At 37.5% G+C, this 24,587-nt stretch overlaps 1 protein-coding gene across 1 annotated transcript in view; it reads left to right on the plus strand.

Annotated features, from left to right (window-relative positions):
* The window catches only part of LOC135106190 (uncharacterized), a 292,915-nt gene that overhangs the window by 44,213 nt on the left and 224,115 nt on the right, over window positions 1–24,587 (plus strand). Inside the window, exons 2-5 of the mRNA XM_064014967.1 lie at window positions 3,412–4,518; window positions 6,010–6,164; window positions 12,635–13,177; window positions 18,549–18,682. Coding sequence (XP_063871037.1) covers window positions 3,412–4,518; window positions 6,010–6,164; window positions 12,635–13,177; window positions 18,549–18,682 — 1,939 coding nt within the window. The remainder of the gene's footprint in view (window positions 1–3,411; window positions 4,519–6,009; window positions 6,165–12,634; window positions 13,178–18,548; window positions 18,683–24,587) is intronic.

Genomic DNA, 24,587 nt, shown 5'->3' on the forward strand with positions numbered 1-24,587 from the left:
AACAATACCAAGTTTGCTCTGCCCCAATCAGAAATTTTAGAAAGATCAGAAGTCAGGCGTTCTGTGGCTTCCCTGCATGAAATGTTTACCTCTTGAAGGGTTGGACGTCTATGAAAAGACGTGGAAAAGTGCAGGGTGGCATCATCAGCACAGGAGTGGATAGGACAAGAAGTTTGGTTTAGAAGATCATTAATGAATAATAAGAAGAGAGTGGGTGACAGGACAGAACCCTGAGGAACACCACTGTTAATAGATTTAGGAGAAGAACAGTGATCGTCTACCACAGCAGCAATAGAACGGTCAGAAAGGAAACTTGAGATGAAGTTACAGAGAGAAGGATAGAAACCGTAGGAGGGTAGTTTGGAAATCAAAGCTTTGTGCCAGACTCTATCAAAGGCTTTTGATATGTCCAAGGCAACAGCAAAAGTTTCACCAAAGTCTCTAAAAGAGGATGACCAAGACTCAGTAAGGAAAGCCAGAAGATCACCAGTAGAGCGGCCTTGACGGAACCCATACTGGCTATCAGATAGAAGGTTGTGAAGTGATAGATGTTTAAGAATCTTCCTGTTGAGGATAGATTCAAAAACTTTAGATAGGCAGGAAATTAAAGCAATAGGACGGTAGTTTGAGGGATTAGAATGGTCACCCTTTTTAGGAACAGGTTGGATGTAGGCAAACTTCCAGCAAGAAGGAAAGGTAGATGTTGACAGACAGAGCTGAAAGAGTTTGACTAGGCAAGGTGCAAGCACAGAGGCACAGTTTCGGAGAACAATAGGAGGGACCCCATCAGGTCCATAAGCATTCCGAGGGTTTAGGCCAGCGAGGGTATGGAAAACATTATTGCGAAGAATTTTAATAAGTGGCATGAAGTAGTCAGAGGATGGAGGAGAGGGAGGAACAAGCCCAGAATCGTCCAAGGTAGAGTTTTTAGCAAAGGTTTGAGCAAAGAGTTCAGCTTTAGAAATAGATGTGATAGCAGTGGTGCCATCTGGTTGAAGTAGAGGAGGGAAAGAAGAAGAAGCAAAGTTATTGGAGATATTTTTGGCTAGATGCCAGAAATCACGAGGGGAGTTAGATCTTGAAAGGTTTTGACATTTTCTGTTAATGAAGGAGTTTTTGGCTAGTTGGAGAACAGACTTGGCATGGTTCCGGGCAGAAATATAAAGTGCATGAGATTCTGGTGATGGAAGGCTTAAGTACCTTTTGTGGGCCACCTGTCTATCATATATAGCACGAGAACAAGCTGTGTTAAACCAAGGTTTAGAAGGTTTAGGACGAGAAAAAGAGTGAGGAATGTACGCCTCCATGCCAGACACTATCACCTCTGTTATGCGCTCAGCACACAAAGACGGGTCTCTGACACGGAAGCAGTAATCATTCCAAGGAAAATCAGCAAAATACCTCCTCAGGTCCCCCCAATTACCAGAGGCAAAACGCCAGAGGCACCTTCGCTTAGGGGGATCCTGAGGAGGGATTGGAGTGATAGGACAAGATAAAGATATGAGATTGTGATCGGAGGAGCCCAACGGAGAAGAAAGGGTGACAGAATAAGCAGAAGGATTAGAGGTCAGGAAAAGGTCAAGAATGTTGGGCGTATCTCCAAGACGGTCAGGAATATGAGTAGGGTGTTGCACCAATTGCTCTAGGTCATGGAGGATAGCAAAGTTGTAGGCTAGTTCACCAGGATGGTCAGTGAAGGGAGAGGAAAGCCAAAGCTGGTGGTGAACATTGAAGTCTCCAAGAATGGAGATCTCTGCAAAAGGGAAGAGGGTCAGAATGTGCTCCACTTTGGAAGTTAAGTAGTCAAAGAATTTCTTATAGTCAGAGGAGTTAGGAGAGAGGTATACAGCACAGATAAATTTAGTATGAGAATGACTCTGTAGTCGTAGCCAGATGGTGGAAAACTCGGAAGATTCAAGAGCGTGGGCACGAGAGCAGGTTAAGTCATTGCGCACATAAACGCAGCATCCAGCTTTGGATCGAAAATGAGGATAGAGAAAGTAGGAGGGAACAGAAAAGGGGCTACTGTCAGTTGCCTCAGACACCTGAGTTTCAGTGAGGAAAAGAAGATGAGGTTTAGAAGAGGAGAGGTGATGTTCTATAGATTGAAAATTAGATCTTAGACCGCGAATGTTGCAGAAGTTAATGAAGAAAAAGTTGAGGGGGGTGTCAAGACACGTAGGGTCGTCGACGGAAAGGCAGTCCGACCTGGGGGCACTTATGGTCCCCTCCCCAGATGGGGACTCCGAGGCTGGTGTAGGAGTCGCCATGAGTTTAAAATTTTTGAGTGAAGGGTGTGTGTGTGTTATTAGGTGCTTGTAGTTTCGTGTGGAGGAAGAGAGTTGTCTTTAGAGGGCAGGCTGTGACTGCCCTCTTGTGTTGTGAGACACAAAGGGAAACGTTCAGTGAGGTCACAGCTGGGTTTAATGATAAGTTCACAGCACCCCCTGAACAGTGCTTTAGACCTCACTGGGAGTAATTATCGTTTCGGCAGGTGTCTACTGCCTCCTCCTCCATGATGTATAAATGTTTAGCAGAAAAGGAAAGACTGACAAGAAATTTGTTTAAAAGAGGAAATTAAACATTTAGAGGACATAAAATAAAACTAAGAAAAAGAAAAGGAGACAGTGACATACAAAATACAGTTTTCCAAATAGAGCAATAGATCATGGAATTCATTGCCAGCAGAGGTAGTGTGTGAAAACAGTATACATAAATTTGAAGAAAAATATGATAATTGGTTACTAAATTAAAGATGGGACATTATGGTCATGACTCAATCCTGTAAAAAATACAAACAAGTAAATATAGGGTGTAACACGAGTTTCTGCTGATATTGCCAGAGGTTTCCTCTGGTGTTTCATTTTGTATTATCTTCATTTCTCTTCTATCTAGAAAACTTCATTCATTCCAGTAATCTTTTTTTAATATCTCTTTGTTCTGATTTTCATACAGTAAACCCTCATTATACCGGACCCCATTATAGCGGATTTCCGCATTTAACGGACGTGTATGGCCTACGGACCATCCATTGCATTTACCAGATAAATGTTGGTAAATGAGGCCGAATGTCTGGGCAGCAGCCGAAATATTAACTGTATATTATTATTGATAATTCACTAAATGTTTATAACACACATTCCACATCAGGTACATGTTTGTCATCATCACAAATATTTTATTACATTGTGGCATGTTGGCATGTTTGGAGCTCCCTTCTAATGGAGCTCATCCTGGTAAGAAATCCTAGTAAGCATCAGTGGCAGCAAGGTAATGAGTAGGGTGGGAAGGAAGGAGGGTGTGGGTGGTGGTGGTGGTGAGTGTACACTGCACTGACCAGGATTGTGCTGTCTGCAATGTATTACTTTTGCTTTAATAGGTGATTAATATATATTCTTTAATCTTTGTCAGATGTGGCATAATAGAGCAACTATTCTTGCTGAGTTCACCAGTCGACCATCAAGGGAGTCTTCTGGAGAAGACTTAACTATAGAGTGGTCAAGCAGTGATGAGGAAGTGATCCAATCTATCCATCATCCTTCTTCAGCTTATGAGACTGGAGTTTGTAGTTCCATGAACTACCAACAATCTGAAAAATATGAAAATTCAATAGAAAGTTTTTCAGATCAGAGGTTATTCTCTGGAGATGAAGAGGGACAGATCAGTTTTCAGAAACCAGATGATGGAAAAACACTATTAAGTACAAGTTGTAATGAGGAGAAAAAACATAATTGTCAAGGCCTTCAAAGCTCTCTGCCTTCATTTAAACATCATGATTTAATCAAAACGGAAAATGAAATGGATATTAGGAAATCTGAATCATTACTACCCATCAGTGGAAGATGTGATGGAGCATTATCTTGCACAGATGCACAAATGCACAAATGCAAGATAATGAATGTACTTGAACCTCAATCACCAGTTCTTGGTTCAAGAAGGATTTTAGCTAGATCTTGTTCTCCAATTCTCAGGGGAAGAAAGGTCCAAATGAAAACTTCATTTGATGTACTAAAAAAAAAGTTGACCTTCAGCAATGCTGTATCTGTGAAAAGACAGATAAACAATGATGATGTATCAGTTAATGTGAAATTTAGTGCAGCAGCAACAGCCAGAACAGGGGAATTTAATGATGTTCATGATACAAAGCCTGATAAATGTATCATTCATCCCAGTAGTGTTCAAAATAGAGTAACACAAAGCCCTGAAAAAATTAATTACTCTCTTGTAACACCTAGAGATTGTAGAAGGGAACATACACCTTCAGACTTCTTAGAAGAAGTAATCCAGCTTGATTCACATGGAAGCCAAGATAATTCTAAAACATTAGATGTTAACTTGAATCCATTACTCAGGAGTGATCTCAGTCTATCAGAGGAAGATCTTGAGCTAGATATAGGTGAATATACCTATGAGAGCATTTCTGTAACACTGGAAGGAACAGATGACCATCTGGACCATAACAGCAAAGCAACTGCAATACTACATGAAAATCCTTTAAATGATATAAATATACCTGAGGTAAGTTTGCTTTAAATTCATGTTGAGTTTTATTAACTGAATTAAACTTAGAAAATAAGAAAATAAGAATAGTGCAAAATTCCAAGTTTAATTTGTTTCCAAATTAAGAGAACCTGATTATTGTATATTATATCCATTTAAATCCATTTAAATACCTTTTTTATATCTCTGAACACCTTATATCCTGCTAATGAATGCAGCTTAAGGCATTTTAGTCTGTTCTTTTAAGGTAAGTTTTCCAGTTTCTGGATCATCCTAGTCATTTTTCTATGCATAGACTCCAGCCTGTCTACATCCTTTATAACAAAAAAATCAGAACTGTACAGCATAATCTACAGATGTGGGTTAATCAGAGCTATAGATAACTTCAGAATATTGTATACAGACTTATCATTAATGTTCCTATTAATAAAAACAAAAATTGTTTACTTTGTTGTATGTGTTAGTACACTGCTTTTGAGGCCAGAGTATAGGGGATTCTATTCAGTTTATTTATTTATTTACTTTTTTTTGTGGATTTGGCAATGTTTGTGCCCTTTTAAATATATTGAAGTTTTTTTTATGTGGAGAATCCTACAATTATTGATGTTTCATTGCATTTTCTGATTTTCTTCCTACTCATGCATTCTAAGTCCCCTAGTAATATGTAAGTGTCATTGGTAAATTTATTGTCATTGCTGTCAATCACAAATTCTAGATACAGTAAAATCCCTCTTATCCGGCATCAACGGGACCGCCGACATGCCGGATACTTGAATATTGCCAGATACTTGAATAGAAGTGAAATTATGTCCACAATCACCACCCTACACTCACGCATCTTACCATAACAAAGATCAGCTGATCTTAATCAGCAGCTGATCTGATCAGCTGCTTAAGTGTAAGCACAACACACTTCCTCTTTTCTACAACTTTAGGCATGATGAAGGTGTCAGGCGATAAATAGTGCACACGCAGGACCGAGTCACTGACTAAACACAGTGCAGTGGGCCGTGGGTGGCGCGAAGCAGTGTGCTCTGGTGGCGAGGGGACAAAGTATGCCTCGCGCGAGAATTTTAATCGATTTTATGAGTACACATTGATTTTTTATTGATTTTAAGGCTCGGGGAAAAATGTGCCGGATACTTGAAGCTACTGGATACTCGAATGCCAGATGAGAGGGATTTTACTGTAATTACTATAGATTATGAAAAGTAATGGTTAACCTCACTAAGAGCCTAAACTATGCCTATGCTTGTGGTTCCTTGTTATTGATTAGTTTGAAAATCTAGTATATAATGCAATTTTACATCACTTCCTTTAAATTATATGTGACCTAAATATATCTCAACTTTCGATTAATCAGATGAATTTACAAGAATAACACTAATAGTCACATCTCATTCATCAAAAAACTGTGAAGGAAAAAATTCCCATCATTATAAAAAAATTAATTGATGGTAATATGCATTTTGAAGATGACAGAAATCTTTATTTTTAAATTAATCATAGGAAAATGAGTCTTCTGCTTCTGCTACTGGTCTGCTGGTGCTGGATAGTAACACACGATCTGGCTTTGATTGGGTGAAGCATCTTCAGACTCCCCAGAAATTGTTGAGCGATGAAAATGTTGATGGGATGGAGTCTACCAAAAAGAAATTATTGAAGTAAGTTTGCTTAGTAAGACAATTAGAAACTTCATTAAGCATAATTTTTACATATAATTAAGATATCTGTAAGATTTAAATTTATTTTAGTGAACTATGTTGACATATAGTTTGGGAAAATACATTACATTCTGAGATGTGGTTTTGTTAATGTACTAATGTTTTAAGAACATAACAGCATAAGTAAATAAGGAAAACTGCAAGAAACCAGCAGGCCTACACAGCACAGTCTCTTCAACTCATACTTCTAATCTTATCCTAATTTCTAATCCTGAGGATTTTATCTATCACCCTTGTTATTTCCCTTAAGCCACAACCTGCAGGGGATAAATTATCCTTATCTACACCTCATGTAATGTTGTTGTGCAAAACTTATTAAAAGGATGTAAAGAGTATTTAAAGGAAGTAAAGGAAGTATTGGTTAAAATGGATGTGGTACATGATAAAAAAAAATACCATATTATTTGATAAGGCCTAGGACTCAAATAAAGTTATACAGTGCTTGACTTTGAATTAATCTGCCTGGGGGTGAGGCTGACTAATTCAGTGTAAAATTTTGTTTCACCCTTTTGCCAGTGTATGCCACAAAATGGCATAGTAATAAGAGCTTTTGAGTCCACCAAGCAAAGCTCAATCAGCTATTGTCTTCACAGTGTGTTTAACAAACAATTTGGATGTAAGAGCCAAGAAGGTCGCTACCTGGCCGATGGTATGTATGTACACATTTCTGCCCCTGTTGTCTGTGATAGTAACCATCATTCCACATTACCTCTAGCCACTTGTCAGCATACCACACACTGTAATTTTTTTTTATACAAAAGTAAGGCTGTCAATTGTTTGCCTAAGGATTAAAAAGGACTTCTTTATGGGGCTGGTGAACTTCAGCTCCACAATATACCTGTCAATGGCTCTCACAGAACACTCACTAGCTATGAGTTGCTTTCTTTTCTTTCCTTGCTGTCACACATGGGTTAGATTCTAATTCATGCTTTTACAATAGTATGGGAGTGAATATCTGTCCTCTTGGCACTGCCAGGACTCATTTTGTGGTTAGGGATTGCATGGTCACCTTCCTGGTGAAACTTATCAACCCAATGTCAAACACTCCTTGGACACATGCCGATCCGTTTGGAGATTACCCATGCAGACTGGATTCCTTTAGGGCAGTGATCTGTACAATTATTGTGCACTTAGACCCTTTTTCTTGCCTATACCAACAACACAGAGAGCTGAAAATGGGTGGCAGATTGAGCTAAGTGGTTGCACAAGTGAGACGGAGCAGAACTCTGGCAAGACAGCAGCTGATTGGGCTTTGCTTGGCAGGCTCTGAAGGCCCTACTACTGTGTTGCTCTGTGTAGATGGCATGCATTGGGGTGAAGCAAAATCTGACACTAAATAAGTCAGTCTTGCTCCAGGCAGACTAATTCATTGTTGAGCACTGTTTATAAGCCTCTGTGAGTTTATAACCAAGAGTCTTTATCAACCATTTTTTTGTAAACCACAGAAACTTGTGGATAACTTTTTAAAATCTCAAGCTTTATCAAGTGGGAGGACTGGCAATCATTACCTGCACAGTGCATCCATTTCAGTCAATACAAAACATTCTGCACCTTGCAGTTTGTTTTTATGCATCACCACCATTATATCAGCTATAGATATGTATGATCTGCTCCCTTGTAAATAATGGCTTATGCACTGTCATTATATCAGCAAAACCATGATCCATAATGTAATGCTTAAATTGAAAAAAAAAAAAGTCTGCAGACAGCTCTATTAAACACTAGTCATCTACACCCATAACTAAATAAAGTCTAATCTATGGGTAAGTTACTGGCTATAAGGAAATTAGGATAATTTTGCTTTGAACAGTTGAGCATTTGCAGAGAATATGGAAAAGCCATCCATTGCATCATACTGCCAGCTTTAATGATTGCCACTTTATATATACAGTCAGTGACACTCATGATTAGAACTTCTACTGATGTGGGCATCACATTGCATAAACTGGTAACTTGCCCCTTCTCGGTCTGAAAAATTCTGCTGGGAGAAAATAACTACATGGCAACTTAGGTTAGCCTCTCAAATGTTTTTGTAAGCATACAGTAATGGGTTCATTGTTTGACATATTGACATAAAGGAAAGTTATCTTTTGTGACTGCTCCTTGCTTTGGCTTAGAAAGGGCTGTGTTTGTTTTAAACAAAGTGTTCTACTGAGGTGATGTGTGATGCCTGGAAAATAAATAGGCCACGATTACATAGTATGAGTGTTTAGGGTTTCACTAGAATGGTGAAACAAATTTTAAAACTACGCTGCATAACTATTGGCAAGGATTGTGAGTGCATTGGTGAAGAAATGGATTGACAACACCTTATATACTTACAGCAAACAAATAAAAATTTTGGGGCAACTCACCACCATGTTTGTGTTGAGGCACATCCTTGTGTCCTTCATCACTCCATTTCTCCACCAACACACTCACACAGAGTGTAGTAGTTCAATCTGAAATACGGTAAATGTGATGTGATCCTGTTGAAAAGCTTTTATGTAAACAAATAACTTTCAACACTCAAGAGTTATCCTGAGCCACCTGTGGGTCTCTTGATGACCTCCCATCACCATCACTACTGCACAACTGCATTTTTCTAGCAGCAAGATGTTTAAGTGTTATGATCACCTTCATTTTGGCAATAATTGGGATGCTCCTCTCTGTATCCCTCTGTAAGGCTTTCCACACTAGATTGGTGACAAAGAATACCTGCACAGTCTAAACAGTATCTTCTGATGAGTTCTTTGTCACTAAGTTCATTCAGTACATCCTTTCTGAATAAATATTTTATGAGCTGGAGGTGTTGTGAAGCTGCCATCTTGGCTGTGGGAGTGTCTGTCATAAGCCGCTAAGACAGGGTAGACAGGTGTCTGGGAACGAATTAATCCTTATTAAATTGATTCCTATGGAGAAAATAGTTTTGGTTTTCAAACATTTTGGATTTTAAATGGTATTCAGGAATAAGTAAGTTTTAGAACCGAGGTTCCACTATGTGTAGTATATATATATATATATATATATATATATATATATATATATATATATATATATATATATATATATATATATATATATATATATATATATATATATATCAAACCTTATTTGTTCCTGATTGCCATTTTAAATCCAAAATGTTTCATAACCAAAACTATTTTCCTCATAGGAATCAATGTAAAATTGATTAATCTGTTCCCAGACACCAGTCTACACTGTCTTAGCAGCTTATGAATACACTCCCACAGCCAAGATGGCTGCTTCATGACATCTCACAAATTATTTATCCAGAAAGGATGCACTGAATGAATATAGTGACACAGAATTCATCAGAAGACACTGTTTAGACCAATCTAGTAAGGGAAGCCTCATAGAGGGACACAGAGAGGAGCAATCTACATGCTGCCAAAATGAAGGTGAACATAACGCTTAGACATCTTGCTGCTGGCAAATGCTACCGGAAAAATGCAGTTGTGCAGTAGTGATGGCATTGTTGGTCTTCAAGAGAGCCACAGGTGGTGTAGGATTACTCCTGAGCACTAAAAACTGTTTGTTTACATTGAGGCTTTTTAACAGGATCACATTTACATTATTTCAAAGATGGAATTACTGTCTTATGCTCTGTGTCTCTCCAAATATATAAAGTGAAGTAGATTCATATAGAAACTATAAATAAATAATAAATGGCAACTTTTGCTATGTCCTTTAATATTTGAAATTGGTTTTGAATTGGTTTTTGAACAAAATTTTTTTTACTTATAATTGCTTCAGTTGCCGTAACATAATTCGATTTTCGAACAAAGTTACTTGATTTCACATGCTAAAAGATGTATCAAGAGCTGCCATAATTGATAGTTTCTATAAATATTTCCTTTGTTTTTATATATTTGGAAGAGAGACATAGTGGGTAAGACTTTGAAATAAGTTAAATGTGATCCCGTCGAAGAACCTCAATGTAAACAAACAAGGTTCTGCAGTCAGGAATAATCCTGATCCTGCTGTGGCTCTCTCTAAGACCAGTAGCTTTTCTCAGCTGCAAGATGTCTAAGTGTTATGATCACTTTCATTTTGTCAGTGAGTTGGCTGCTCCTCTCTGTCACTCTTAAGTTTTCCCTCAATTGATCAGTGAGAAAGAGAATACCTACAAAGTCTAAACAGTATCTTCTGATGAGTTCTGTGTCATTAAGTTCATTCAGTACATTCTTTCTGGATAAATAATTTCTAAGCTGATGTTGTGTAGTGACCATCTTAGCAAGTCATTACCTGCCAAGACATGGTGGACGGATGTATTGGTACAGATTAATCTATTTTACTTTGATTCCTATGGAGAAAATAGTTTTGATTTCTGAACATTTCTGATTTTGAATGGCATTCAGGAATGAATTAAGTTTTAAAACTGATGTTACCACACACACAAACACACACACACACACACACACACACACACACACACACACACACACACACACACACACACACACACACACACACACACACACAGTGAAACCACGGTTGTCTATCATAATTCGTTCCTGAATGCCATTCAAAATCTGAAATGTTCAAAAATAGAAACTATTTTCCCCATAGGAATCAATGTGAAATAGATTAATCTGTTCTCAGACACCCGTCCACCATGTCTTAGAAAGTAATGACTGACACTCCCACTAAGATGGCAGCTCCACATCTCCAGCTTAGAATTTTTTTTATCCAGAAAGGATGTACTGAATGAACTTAGTGACACAGAACTCATCAAAAGATATTGTTTAGATCATGCAGGTCTTTGTCACTGATCTAGTGAGGGAAGCCTTACAGACTAACATAGAGAGGAACAACCCACTTACTGCCAGAATTAAGATCATCATAACACTTAGACATCTTGTTGCTGGGAAAAAACTACTGTGAAAATGCAGTTGTGCAATAGTGATGGCATTGTGAATCATAGAGAGAGCCTCAGGAGGCTCGGGATAACTCCTGTGCACCAAACCTTGCTTGTTTACATCAAGGTTCTTCAACTTCTTCAATGGGATCACATTTAACTTATTTCAAAGATTGAATTACTGTCATACCCTCTGTGTCTCTCCTCCAAATATATAAAAAATGAAGGAAATTTTTATAGTAACTATAAATTGATAATAAATGGCAGCTTTTGCTACATCTTGTAGTATTTGAAATCAAGTAACTTTGTTCAAAAACCGAATTATGCTACAACAACTGAAGCAATTATGAGTTAAAATTTTTGTTCAAAAACTGAGCTGCTCGAAAAGGGAAATATTCAGTAATTGAGGTTCCAATTTATATATATATATATATATATATATATATATATATATATATATATATATATATATATATATATATATATATATATATATATATATATATATATATATATATATATATATATATATAGACACACACACACACACACACACACACACACACACACACACACACACACACACAATGGAACCTCGGTTACTGAACGTTTCCTTTTTCGAACAACTTGGTTTTCGAACAAAAATTTTGACTCATAATTGCTTTGGTTGCCATACATTAACTCAGTTTTCGAACAAAGTTACTTGATTTCAAATACTACAAGACTTAGCAAAAGCTGCCATTTATTTATGATTTATAGTTTCTATAACTGTTTCCTTCATTTTATATATTTGGAGGAGAGACACAGAGGGTAAGACAGTAATTTAATTGTTTTATTAAGTTAAAATGTGATCCCAATGAAGAACCTCAATGTAAGCAAATAAGGTTCGGCACTCAGGAGTAATCCTGAGCCTCCTGTGGCTCTCTCCATGACCCACAATGCCATCACTACTGCACAACTGCATTTTCCAAGTAGCTTTTCCCAGCAGCAAGATGTCACCTTCATTTTGGTGGTGAGTGGGTTGCTCCTCTCTGTCACTCTGTAAGGCTTCCGTCATGTGATTGGTGACAAAAAGAATGCCTGTATGGTCTAAACAATATATTTTGATGAGTTTTGTGTCACTAAGTTCATTCAGTACATCCTTTCTGGATAAAAACCAAAATTCTAAGCTGGAGATGTTGTGGAGTGGCCATCTGAGCAGTGGAAGCGTCAGTCATTACTCGCTAAGACGTGGCGGATAGGTGTCTGGGAGTGGATTAATCTATTTTACATTGATTCCTATATATATATATATATATATATATATATATATATATATATATATATATATATATATATATATATATATATATATATATATATATATATATATATATATATATATTTATAGACACACACACATACACCATGTATATGTATACATGTCACTGTCTTGAGTGTTTGATATAATTTCATAACATCATGGGAGTCCAATCTTTGTACTGGTGGTTTCTATAATCTACAAAACACTTAAGGAGAAAGAAGAAAGACTTAAATTCTACTGTTTCAGAGATGGGCAAGCACAACACCTGAAACATATGCTTATGTCATGGAGGTCATGCATCACTCTATGGAGCCATAAGTTTTCTCTAACAACACTGTGTGGGATGCCTCCAAGACAGTCATCACCATTGCCATCTAAGATACAGCACCATGGTATCAGCATAAATGATCCAGTGAAGTTGGAGTCTCAGGAAGAAAAAAGTGAAGTCAAATCCATGTGTTCTCCATCTGTGAAGAACCTACAAGACCTCATGGCAGATAATACAGCATCTTCACCTGACACCCACTGGTCATCCTCTTACAAAGTGTCACCAAAGTATCTGGATTTAAGACTGATAGATGTTGGTGGACAACTACCTAGCAATGCAGCATTATGTGAGGCCACTGGCAGCAATGTTGAAGAATTTCAAATGCCTTTGGAAATAAACAATGACAGTGTAGAAGCAGCTGAAACAAGAAAAAGAAAAAAATTCCTTGTATTCTTTGCTTTGGATGAACACAGTATTACAGGTCTCCACAAGTTTAATACTGTCAGAATTTATGCTACTTGGTGAGTTTCAGAAGTGATTTCTTTTAAGTGCATGATGACAGCTAATAAAATAGAATTATGAATTGGCAGGTGTGAGATATAGACAAATTTTATATTTAGGTAATGTGCTGTTACTTTGTATTAGATTACTAAAACTGGTCATCTTTGAGATAAAGAGAGATTTTATATTTAGGTAATATGTTGTTACTTTGTATTAGATTACTAAAACTGGTGACCTTTGCATTCATGTAAAGAATTTTCTTATTCACAATTTTTTTATCAACTAAATTGAATTCTCATAACATAAAAAGCCTAAAATTAAAGCAGTGTAGGGTTGCCATTAAATTTTAGATATCCACAGGTATTTGCCAGTAAAGAAATATTTTACTAAATGAATCACAAGATCATGAGGATATGTCAATATTTTAAATACTTTCCAAGGCAAAGGGCCTTAACAGATAAAAAGCCTAAAATTAAAGCAGTGTAGGGTTGCCATTAAATTTTAGATATACTCCAGGATTTGCCAGTAAAGAAATATTCTACTAAATGAATCGCAAGATCATGAGGATATCTCAATATTTTAAAAACTTTCCAAGGCAAAGGGTTAAGGTCTGATAGGAACAGGTCAGCAGTATGGTATGGTGGCATTTGGTGCTTTTCTCTTAATATTGGAAACTCAGCTTACTTTTACCTTTAACCTTTATCCTAGAACCAGCAAATTAAGGTGAGAAAGACTGCTACTTTGAATAACAGAAATATTATTCAAATAAAAGTGAAAACCTGTAGTAGGTTTTAAGTCTTCAAGCTTAGAACAAAGCCAAATCTTAAACACTTGTTTTTCAGTAGATGCTATGATGGATAAGATCATAGAATCAGTTACTCTGTTTAAGAAGGCCATTACTGTATTTCTTTTTTCACTTTTCTTTCAATTATAAATTTATTTAGTTGCTAACTGTATGCTAATGTGGCTTGCAAGCATTTGTATAGGCAGAGTGGCTGTAGAGAATGTATGATGTTATATCCATATTTATTTAGATGCACAGTAAACCCTTGATAAACTTAACTTATATTGAGGAAGAGGTGATCAGTTTATATGATTATTTTGGCTATTTGAAGTGTCATATGTCCACTGCCTGTATTGAACTTTGTTCATCGTACTGAAGTCTTTGTTTTGTTGGATGCCCTCTACTTAAACTAAACCTTATTTGGTATATTGAGGGGTATCTTTGTTCCTCTATTGTATTGTGTATGATACTGTATGTTTACCTAATGCAGTCTTATATTGCTTTAGTATTTGTTAGGGCAGAGTATAACTGTACTCTGTCATACTGTGCAGTATGATAGGTAGGCACAAACAAAGTGGCTTGGCAGTGTGTAGGCAACCAATATTTGTCTTACACCAAACTATCCACCACATCTATCAAATTTATCTGAAAAATGCTGATATTTATTCTTAATTTTCACTTTTATGACACATTCTTGCATAACCAATTGAACAAAGGAGAACAAAGCCTATCATGTGTCACTAAAGAGACAATGAATACTGATACTGGGAATTTACTTAATACTGGTCATTGTTGCTGTGGGCACAAGTGATGAAGAGAGATGCACTTTAGATACCAATAAATCAATTTGTCCTAGCTAACTTTGTATGCTTGCTTAGCAGCTTTAAGTAAAATGCATTTCCCAAGTAGTGTGAGCCAGTGCAATGCAAGATTGGCATTCACTGACTGTATAAGTCAGAATGCTATATGAGTTGGCAAGGCAAAAACACATTCAGTTAAAAAAGATGAGAAAAAAAAGTCATTTCTGCATTTTTTTTTTTAAATCAGCACCATGCTGACTAAACTGAGTAAAACCAAGCCAAACATAGCATAACCTATGTAGTAATAATTATTAGGTAGGTTATGACATGACACAAAGAAGGGCTACTGGTTCTAGGTTGGAAGGTTTAGCCTTCCAACCTCTCTGGTGTGGTCTTGTTTATGGTTTCTTTTTTGCAGTTTGATCTGCTTTCTTGTTTCTCTCAAATATTACTTAATTTTCCTTGTATTTGTTCTTTCTCATCCAAAAATTGCTTGGTAGTGTCAGGTCACTGTCAATGTGAATTGCATCTAATGCCAGTTGTGTCTAACTCAAATTGTGTCTAATGGGGATATAAGTTTGCTTCCAAGTCATACACTAACACAGGGAATTTAAGGCCTAATGTGATAATGGGCTGCAACAAGCAACAGAAAAGTTTGTAACACAGAGTAGGGTAACACTAAAGTCGAGGGAGTGAGTGGTGCTAACACCAGTGCTGCTGCCACCAGCCCACCACAGTGATGCCAGTTTAGTGAGGAGAAGGGTTAGCTGCAGCTGCAGCTGCAGCTGCTGTCATTACAGTGATATCAGCAGTGAATGCTCATTAGCTGTGTAGGTAAACAATTGTTCAGTGAGATTTTTTAATAATTGTAAATGGTTCAATGAAGTTTTTTAATAATTGTAGCTATACTGTATTGGTTTTTATTCATTAGGCTTTTGCCTATGTATTCATTACTTTCAGTTATATGCATAAAAAAATCATTAAATGTTGTTAGTTTGAAGATATTTTATTTTAATTTTTGACAGGTCTTTCTGCCAGGTCAAAACCATAGTCATTTTTCTGCCATTGCTCTCATTAAAACTCTAATGTGAATTACATCTAACACAGGCCAGTAGCAGAACCAAACAGGGCTATTTTTGTTTTGTTTTAATGTTAGTGTTGTCTGAAAAGTTTGTCAATAATTTTATCTTCATTTTTTATTTTTACTATGTGTAATTTATCCATTTGTCTCTTCTGGTCTTCATCTTGTTCCTTATCTTGGTTATCAGTTCATTCCCTTTCTTTTGAACCAAATTGCTACAGATAAATAAAACTTGTGAACAGATGCTGCATAATGCACATGGCTGCTGAAGCAAGATTGAAGGATTCCCTTGATAACAAGGATAAGGGAAGAGATGAAAACCAGAGGAGACTAAGTGGATAAATTATGAATATCGTATCAAGACCAAATTTTTGGTGAGCTCCAAATTTTTGGTGAGCTCCTTTTTGGCAATGGTAACACTGAAACAAAAGGAATAATTTTTAGTTTTTGGAGCAAAAGAGAGATAAAAACACAAAGATAATGAACTGATATTTGAGAGAAACAAGAGGACAAATTAAACCACAAAAAAAATCCATAAACAAGATTGTGCATGAAGGCTTCATCAAGGAGGTATTGTTATAAAGTCTAAACATTCTAATCTTCATCCAGAACCAGAACCAACAACAGCAGCTTGTTCTCAGAGAAAGGCACAAAGAGAGGCTATAGAAGGAGGAATGGGATGAAAATGAAGACCCTGAGCCTGCAGGAGGGGTTTCCAAGGATTTTTAATGATATTTGGAATCTTGATAAGTCAGCAAAGGATGAGCCCTCAACTCATGGAAGTTTTATTGTTGTACAGTTCTTGAGTCCAATATTGCTCAAATCATGCAAGCATCTGTTGCATCCTCACAATAAAAATTTATTCAAGCACTTTACAGAAATATGTAAGCTATGTGACAGAGTCATGACATACTGGCTATGGTTGCCTAAATAGCTTTTTTTTTATTATGTGAGAGGGGTACTTGCCAAGGGCATCAAAAAGTTAGAAAAAAGGCCCATTTGAGTGTCAGTCCCCAAAGTGAAGTAAAAAAAAATAAAAAATGGAGGATAAGTATCTTGAAACTTCCCTCTTGAAAGAGTTCAAGTCAGGAAGGAGGAAATACATAAGTAGGCAGGGAGTTTCAGAGTTTTAAAGTTTACCAGAAAAAGGGATGATGAGAATACTGCTTGACTCTTGCATTAGAGAGGTGGACAGAGTGAGGGTGAAAGTAGGAAGTCTTGTGCAGTGAGGTGATAGGAAGAGGGGAGGCATGCAGTTAGCAAGATTAGAACAGTTAGCATGAAAATAGCAGTAGAAGATAACAAGAGATACAACATTGCAGTCATGAGAAAGAGAGGCTGAAGACAATCAGTTAGAGGAGAGTTAATAAGATGAAAGCTTGAGGCAGAGTTGCATTAGTGTATTTGTAGTGCCACTTAAACTGTATGTGTTCAATAAGTGACGATAGTTGCAGAGAGGTGCTTTGTAGTTGGCCTTGTCTTGGGAATGGTTCATTGTTGAACATTATGATGAAACCTTGTCCTTAATCCTATGATTACTCACACCACAAGAGCAGAGCCCCCAGCATTTACTTGTGGCACATTAATAAGTGCAGTTACTTATAAAGGTTAATTAGTAGTTATATGTTACCTTTTAGGAGGATATTTATCACTACTTGCATTCATAAAAGTCAGTTGATAGTACTACCACTTATTTTCCTTAGATGCAGGTAACACATTATAAGAAGTGAAGTTCTATTCCACACTTTAAGTAGGAGCAAGATGATAGTGGGGATAAGACAAACAGTGTTTGTGTACAGTGGTTTGTTGACTTCAGTAAATGCCCCCTTCAGGGTGTTGATTACAAAGCTTTGTTCATGCCTAACTTTGTGTTTCTCAACCACATAGAATGCATTGCTGTTTTGTCTTTCTTATGTAAGAGTAGTGTTAGCCAAGGAAAAGAAAAAAAGGCCCAGTGAAGTGCCAGTCCCTAAAGAAAAGGGTCAATAGGATTATCCAAAATTGGTAAAGTGTGGGTCAGTGTGATTATCTGAAACTGGTAAAGTGTCTTGAGGCCTTCCTCATGATAGAATTTGTCATAGCGACTTAGTAATGCCATTGTAAAAGCAACTGTTATTCAGAGCTCAATAGTGAAGGTGAGTCACTGTGATGAAGGCAGTGTGTTGAGTAGTGAAGATGAGTCAGTGTGAGTAAAGTGGTGATTTGAGAAAGCTACCATAGTGTAATTGTGCTGACTCTGCACTGATCTGTTACATATATAACCTCTGAGATCAGCTTAGCTCCCTCTCTCATGGTATGATATTTGTTCTTGCTTGAGAGGTTATCACTCACAGCCACACAGACTATACATGGCACTGTTTTGTTCATGTAGTGTTGCTAGTCACATTAGTACCACCAAAATATGGCCTGGCAGGAATTTCTTCTTTGTAGTACATGTGGGTCATTTTCCCTCCAAATATGCTGGCTCATGGATAAGGATCGAAGAAGTATATATGTGCTGTATTCTTTTTTTAAAAGTGTGGCTATTGTTTTCTGAAAATTTAAGTTTTGACTGATTTTATTTATTTATTTATTTATATGCATGCTTGTTTTTTGCTAACATAACTTGCATATATATAATGCACTAAATGCCTAGAAGATATAGCAAGGCATAATTTAGAAGGATAATATATGAATGAAATAATATTTCCTTTCTGAAAATATTTTAAAAAATCTTTGCATTTTAGGCAGAATCTCAGTGTCTCAGCTCATGACATCCCTACACTCTTCACTTCTTACTTCAAATTTAACTGTAAAGAGGAGACAAGTCCCCTTCCAGTGGATCACAGAAGAACTGTTCTTCACACCTGGACTTGCTCAGGTACCTGTGATTTGTTTTTATGAGTCGGAAATCTGGTTTTGTGATTAGATGTTCTTATTTGAACTGTAGTGATCGTTTTCTACTCCTTCTGTATTTCTTATAGCTTTCTAAGATTGTGTTTTAAAGGTTAATGTAGATATTGCCATCTCCCATCCCTTCTATCTGGAGGAGTGTTCAGTAGAGCTGTGTCCTTTGTATTGCTGATACATCATCAATTTACAGCCAACTGGTGATTCAGTATATTGCTTAGTGGGGAAAAAATTACCAGGGAATTTTTCATGTTTTGAATGTAAAGTGCATGTAGGCTTTGCTTTTGAAGGATTAGATGATGAGCCTATACACATATTCGATAATTATTAATGCTCACTATAGTAGTAGAGTTATTTTATTTATTTATTTTTTCAAGTGATATTCATACTGCCTCCTGGTGATTTTAATGTATTTTCAAATGAAGACATGGATGGTGGCAGTAATTTGGTAATCTTTGTTGTGTTAACAGTAACATAGAAACAGATAACAAGACAGTCAGTGTGAGTTAATATCAAGGAATGAGCACAATCATTAATACAGTAAAATCCCTCTTATCCGGCATCGACGGGACCGCTGACATGCCGGATACTTGAATATTGCTGGATACTTGAATAGAAGTGAAATTATGTCCGCAATCACCACCCTACACTCACGCATCTTACCATAACAAAGATCAGCTGATCTTAATCAGCAGCTGATCTGATCAGCTGCTTAAGTGTAAGCACAACACGCTTCCTCTTTTCTACAACTTTAGGCATGATGAAGGCGTCAGGCGATAAACAGTGCACACGCGGGACTGAGTCACTGAGTAAACACAGTGCAGTGGGCTGTGGGTGGCGTGAAGCAGTGCGCTCTGGTGGCGAGGGGACAAAGTATGCCTCACGCTGGAATTTCAATTGATTTTATGAGTACACATTGATTTTTTATTGATTTTAAGGCTCGGGGAAAAATGTGCCGGATACTTGAAGCTGTCAGATACTCGAATGCTGGATGAGAGGGATTTTACTGTATTAGGATTAGTGCACAGGCCACTGAAGATTGCAAAAGAAGCTTGTAGCTCACTGTGGCAGGAGATAAATAGAGCAGGCAGATACAGTCAGATACGTATAATAGATTTTAATTTTAGGAACATAAACTGGAACCTGATCATTGGTAACAGTGAAGCAGATGATATTTTAAATGTAATTCAGGAAATTTTTTTAAAGTAAGTAATCTTGGAGCCCAATAGGGGGAATGATATTCTGGATTTACTTCTGACATGAAGCAGTCATGCAAGCAGAAATTGGAAAACATTTAGTTAACAGTAACCATTGGAAAGTTAGGTTAAGTTTGAAATGGGAGAAAGATTCAAGAAACAGAGACATCAGTAACATACCTTTTTTAAGGGATTGAGAAGGTTGCATGGCAAACAATAGAAGGAGAAGTAAAGTGAGATGTGAGGGTGGGGTTAGGTAGATAGGTCAAGTTGATATAGGTGGGGTGAGAGATGGCTAGGTGAAGTCTAGGAATGTGATGAATGAGGGAGGACAGGGAGGGGAAATGAGGTGAGGTTTCAGATTGGGGTTAGGCAAACAGGTCATGGTGAGGTGAGATCAAGGTAGGGGGGAAGATGGAGTGAAGGTTACAGAGGGGCCTGAGATGGGAAGATTAGGGGAACTTAATGCTCATGAGTTGTGTAAATATTTAGTTGTTAGAATATATATATATATATATATATATATATATATATATATATATATATATATATATATATATATATATATATATATATATATATATATATATATATATATAATTATAAGCCAAATAGTAAATATTCCATATAAAGCAATATGATTAAGAAGGAATCAATGAGAATTTGTTAGTTCTGGTGAAGGGATGAGTAAAATAAAAAATATATATATTTTAATGGTTTTTACTCAGGAAATGGCAGGCATTCACAGGAAATGGCAGAATGTAAACAGATTTTCAGAGTAGATAATGAAAAGCTGATATTTTCATAACTAAGGAGACAGTAGAACAGGAGATAGAGAATTTAAAAAGTTTATATTACCAGGACCCAGAGTACTAAAAGAATGCAAAGAGGTTATCAGTGAACATATAGTTGATATTTTTAGGGAAAGTTGCTAGTAATGTGGAGACATTACTAGCATGCATTACTGTGCATGTAGTACCCAACTTTAAGGACATAAAACATTAATGATGAACTACTGATCTCACCTTAACTTCATTTGCAGGTAAAAGGATGGAATTATTGGTTACAGTGGAACATCAGTTTTCAAACTTAATTTGTTCCTGAATGCCGTTTGAAATCAGAGATCTTCAGAAACCAAAACCATTTTCCCCATAGGAATCCATGTAAAATGGATTAATCCATTCCCAGACACCTAGCCAGCTTGTCTTAGCAGCTTATGGCAGACATTTCCACAGCTAAGTTGGCTGTTCTACAACATCTCCAGCTCTGAAATTACTTATCCAGAAAGGATATATTGAATCAACTTAGTGACATGGAACTTATCAAAAGATATTATTTAGACCATGCAGGTATTCTCTTTGTCACCGATCTAGTGAGGGAAATCATATAGACTCTCAAAGAGAGGAGTAACCCACTTACTGCCAAACTGAAGGTGATAATAACACTGAGACATCTTGCTGTTGAGAAAGGCTACTGTGAAAATGCAGTTGTGTAGTAGTGATGGCATTGGGTCATCAAGAGAGCCACAGGTGGCTCAGGATTATTCCTGAGTACCGAAAACTGTATGTTTACATCGAGGCTTTTCAGTGGGGTCACATTTAACTTATTTAAAAAAATCAATTACTTTGTTACTACTGTGTCTCTTCTCCAAATACATAAATATGAAGGAAGTATTTACAGAAACTATAAATTAACAATAAACAACTGCTTTTGCTTTGTCTTTTAGTATTTGAAGTCAGGTAACTTTGTTGGAGAATTGAATTTTGGTACAATAATTATGAGTTCAAAATTTTGTTCAAAAACTGATTTGTTTGAAAAGGGAAGCATTTGGTAACTGAGGTTCCACTATACTTAGACAAGCATAGGTTGATAAGAGTCACAGCATTGCTTTTATGAATGGGAAGTCATGCTTTACATTCTTGTTGGTATTTTATAGTAAAGTTTATGAGGCAGGAGATAGTAAGCCTAGTTATGACATGCTATTCATGGACTTAAAGTAAGGCTCTTAACAAGATACCCCATTGAAGGCTCTTAAAGAAGGTAAGGGTGCATGGGATGGATGGAAAAGTGCTAGTCTGGATAAGATCATGGTTATGTAGCAGGCAACAGAGAGTTATAATCGATGGCTCTAAATCTGAGTAGAGTCAAGTTAGTGGGTGCCATAGGGATCACTGTAAGGACCATTATCATTTTTAATATACATTAATGATATGCAGTCCGTGACACTCGTGATTAAAACTCCTGCCGACACAAACAAACCACAGTTTTTTTTTTTTTTATGTAGGAGGGACACTGATCAAGGGCAACAAAAATCCGATAAAGAAAAAATGCCCACTGAAATACCAGTCCCATAAAAAGGGTCCAAAGCAGTAGTCAAAAATTGAAGGATAAGTGTCTTGAAACCTCCCTCTTGAAGGAATTCAAGTCCTAGGAATGTAGAAATACAGAAGCAGGCAGGGAGTTCCAGAGTTTACCAGAGAAAGGGATGAATGATTGAGAATACTGGTTAACTCTTGCATTAGAGAAGTGGACAGAATAGGGGTGAGAGAAAGAAGAGAGTCTTGTGCAGCGAGGCCGCAGGACGAGGGGAGGCATGCAATTAGCAAGATCAGAAGAGCAGTTAGCATGAAAATAGCGGTAGAAGACAGCTAGAGATGCAACATTGCGGTGATGAGAGAGAGGCTGAAGACAGTCAGTTAGAGGAGAGGAGTTGATGAGACGAAAAGCTTTTGATTCCACCCTGTCTAGAAGAGCAGTATGAGTGGAACCCCCCAGACATGTGAACCATACTCCATACATGGACGGATAAGGCCCTTGTACAGAGTTAGCAGCTGGGGGGGTGAGAAAAACTGGCGGAGACATCTCAGAATGCCTAACTTCATAGAAGCTGTTTAAGCTAGAGATGAGATGTGAAGTTTCCAGTTCAGATTATAAGTAAAGGACAGACCAAGAATGTTCAGTGTAGAAGAGGGGGACAGTTGAGTGTCATTGAAGAAGAGGGGATAGTTGTCTGGAAGGTTGTGTCGAGTTGATAGATGGAGGAATTGAGTTTTTGAGGCATTGAACAGTACCAGGTTTGCTCTGCCCCAATCAGAAATTTTAGAAAGATCAGAAGTCAAGCATTCTGTGGCTTCCCTGCGTGAAATGTTTACATCCTGAAGGGTTGGACGTCTATGAAAAGACGTGGAAAAGTGCAGGGTGGTATCATCAGCGTAGGAGTGGATAGGACAAGAAGTTTGGTTTAGAAGATCATTAATGAATAATAAGAAGAGAGTGGGTGACAGGACAGAACCCTGAGGAACACCACTGTTAATAGATTTGAGAGAAGAACAGTGACCGTCTACCACAGCAGCAATAGAACGGTCAGAAAGGAAACTCAAGATGAAGTTACAGAGAGAAGGATAGAAGCCGTAGGAGGGTAGTTTGGAAATCAAAGCTTTGTGCCAGGCTCTATCAAAAGCTTTTGATATGTCCAAGGCAACAGCAAAAGTTTCACCAAAATATCTAAAAGAGGATGACTAAGACTCAGTAAGGAAAGCCAGAAGATCACCAGTAGAGCGGCCTTGACGGAACCCATACTGGCGATCAGATAGAAGGTTGTGAAGTGATAGATGTTTAAGAATCTTCCTGTTGAAGATAGATTCAAAAACTTTAGATAGGCAGGAAATTAAAGCAATAGGACAGTAGTTTAAGGGATTAGAATGGTCACCCTTTTTAGGAACAGGGTGAATGTAGGCAAACTTCCAGCAAGAAGGAAAGGTAGATGTTGACAGACAGAGCTGAAAGAGTTTGACTAGGCAAGGTGCAAGCACGGAGGCACAGTTTTGGAGAACAATAGGAGGGACCCCATCAGGTCCATAAGCCTTCCGAGGGTTTAGGCCAGCAAGGGCATAGAAAACATCATTGCGAAGTTTAGCAAAGGTTTGAGCGAAGAGTTCAGCTTTAGAAATAGATGTGATAGCAGTGGTGCCATCTGGTTGAAATAAAGGAGAGAAAGAAGAAGAAGCAATTGGAGATATTTTTGGCTAGATGCCAGAAGTCACAAGGGGAATTAGATCTTGAAAGGTTCTGACACTTCCTGTTAATGAAGGAGTTTTTGGCTAGTTGGAGAACAGAGTTGGCATGGTTCCGGGCAGAAATATAAAGTGCATGAGATTCTGGTGATGGAAGGCTTAAGTACCTTTTGTGGGTCACCTCTATCATGTATAGCACGAGAACAAGCTATGTTAAACCAAGGATTGGAAGGTTTAGGTCAAGAAAAAGAGTGAGGAATGTACGCCTCCATGCCAGACATTATCACCTCTGTTATGCGCTCAGCACACAAAGACTGACACGGAAGCAGTAGTCATTCTAAGGAAAATCAGCATAATACCTCCTCAGGTCCCCCCAACTAGCAGAGGCAAAACGCCAGAGGCACCTTCGCTTCGGGGGATCCTGAGGAGGGATTGGAGCGATAGGACAAGATACAGTGATGAGATTGTGATCAGAGGAGCCCAATGGAGAAGAAAGGGTGACAGCATAAGCAGAAGGATTAGAGGTCAGGAAAATGTCAAGAATGCTGGGCGTATCTCCAAGACGGTCAGGAATACGAGATCATGGAGGATAGGAAAGTTGAAGGCTAGTTCAGGATGGTCAGTGAAGGGAGAGGAAAGCCAAAGCTAGTGGTGAACATTGAAGTCT

This window comes from Scylla paramamosain, chromosome 13, assembly GCF_035594125.1.
Source record: "Scylla paramamosain isolate STU-SP2022 chromosome 13, ASM3559412v1, whole genome shotgun sequence".
In the NCBI taxonomy this organism is placed as follows: Eukaryota; Metazoa; Arthropoda; class Malacostraca; order Decapoda; family Portunidae; genus Scylla; species Scylla paramamosain.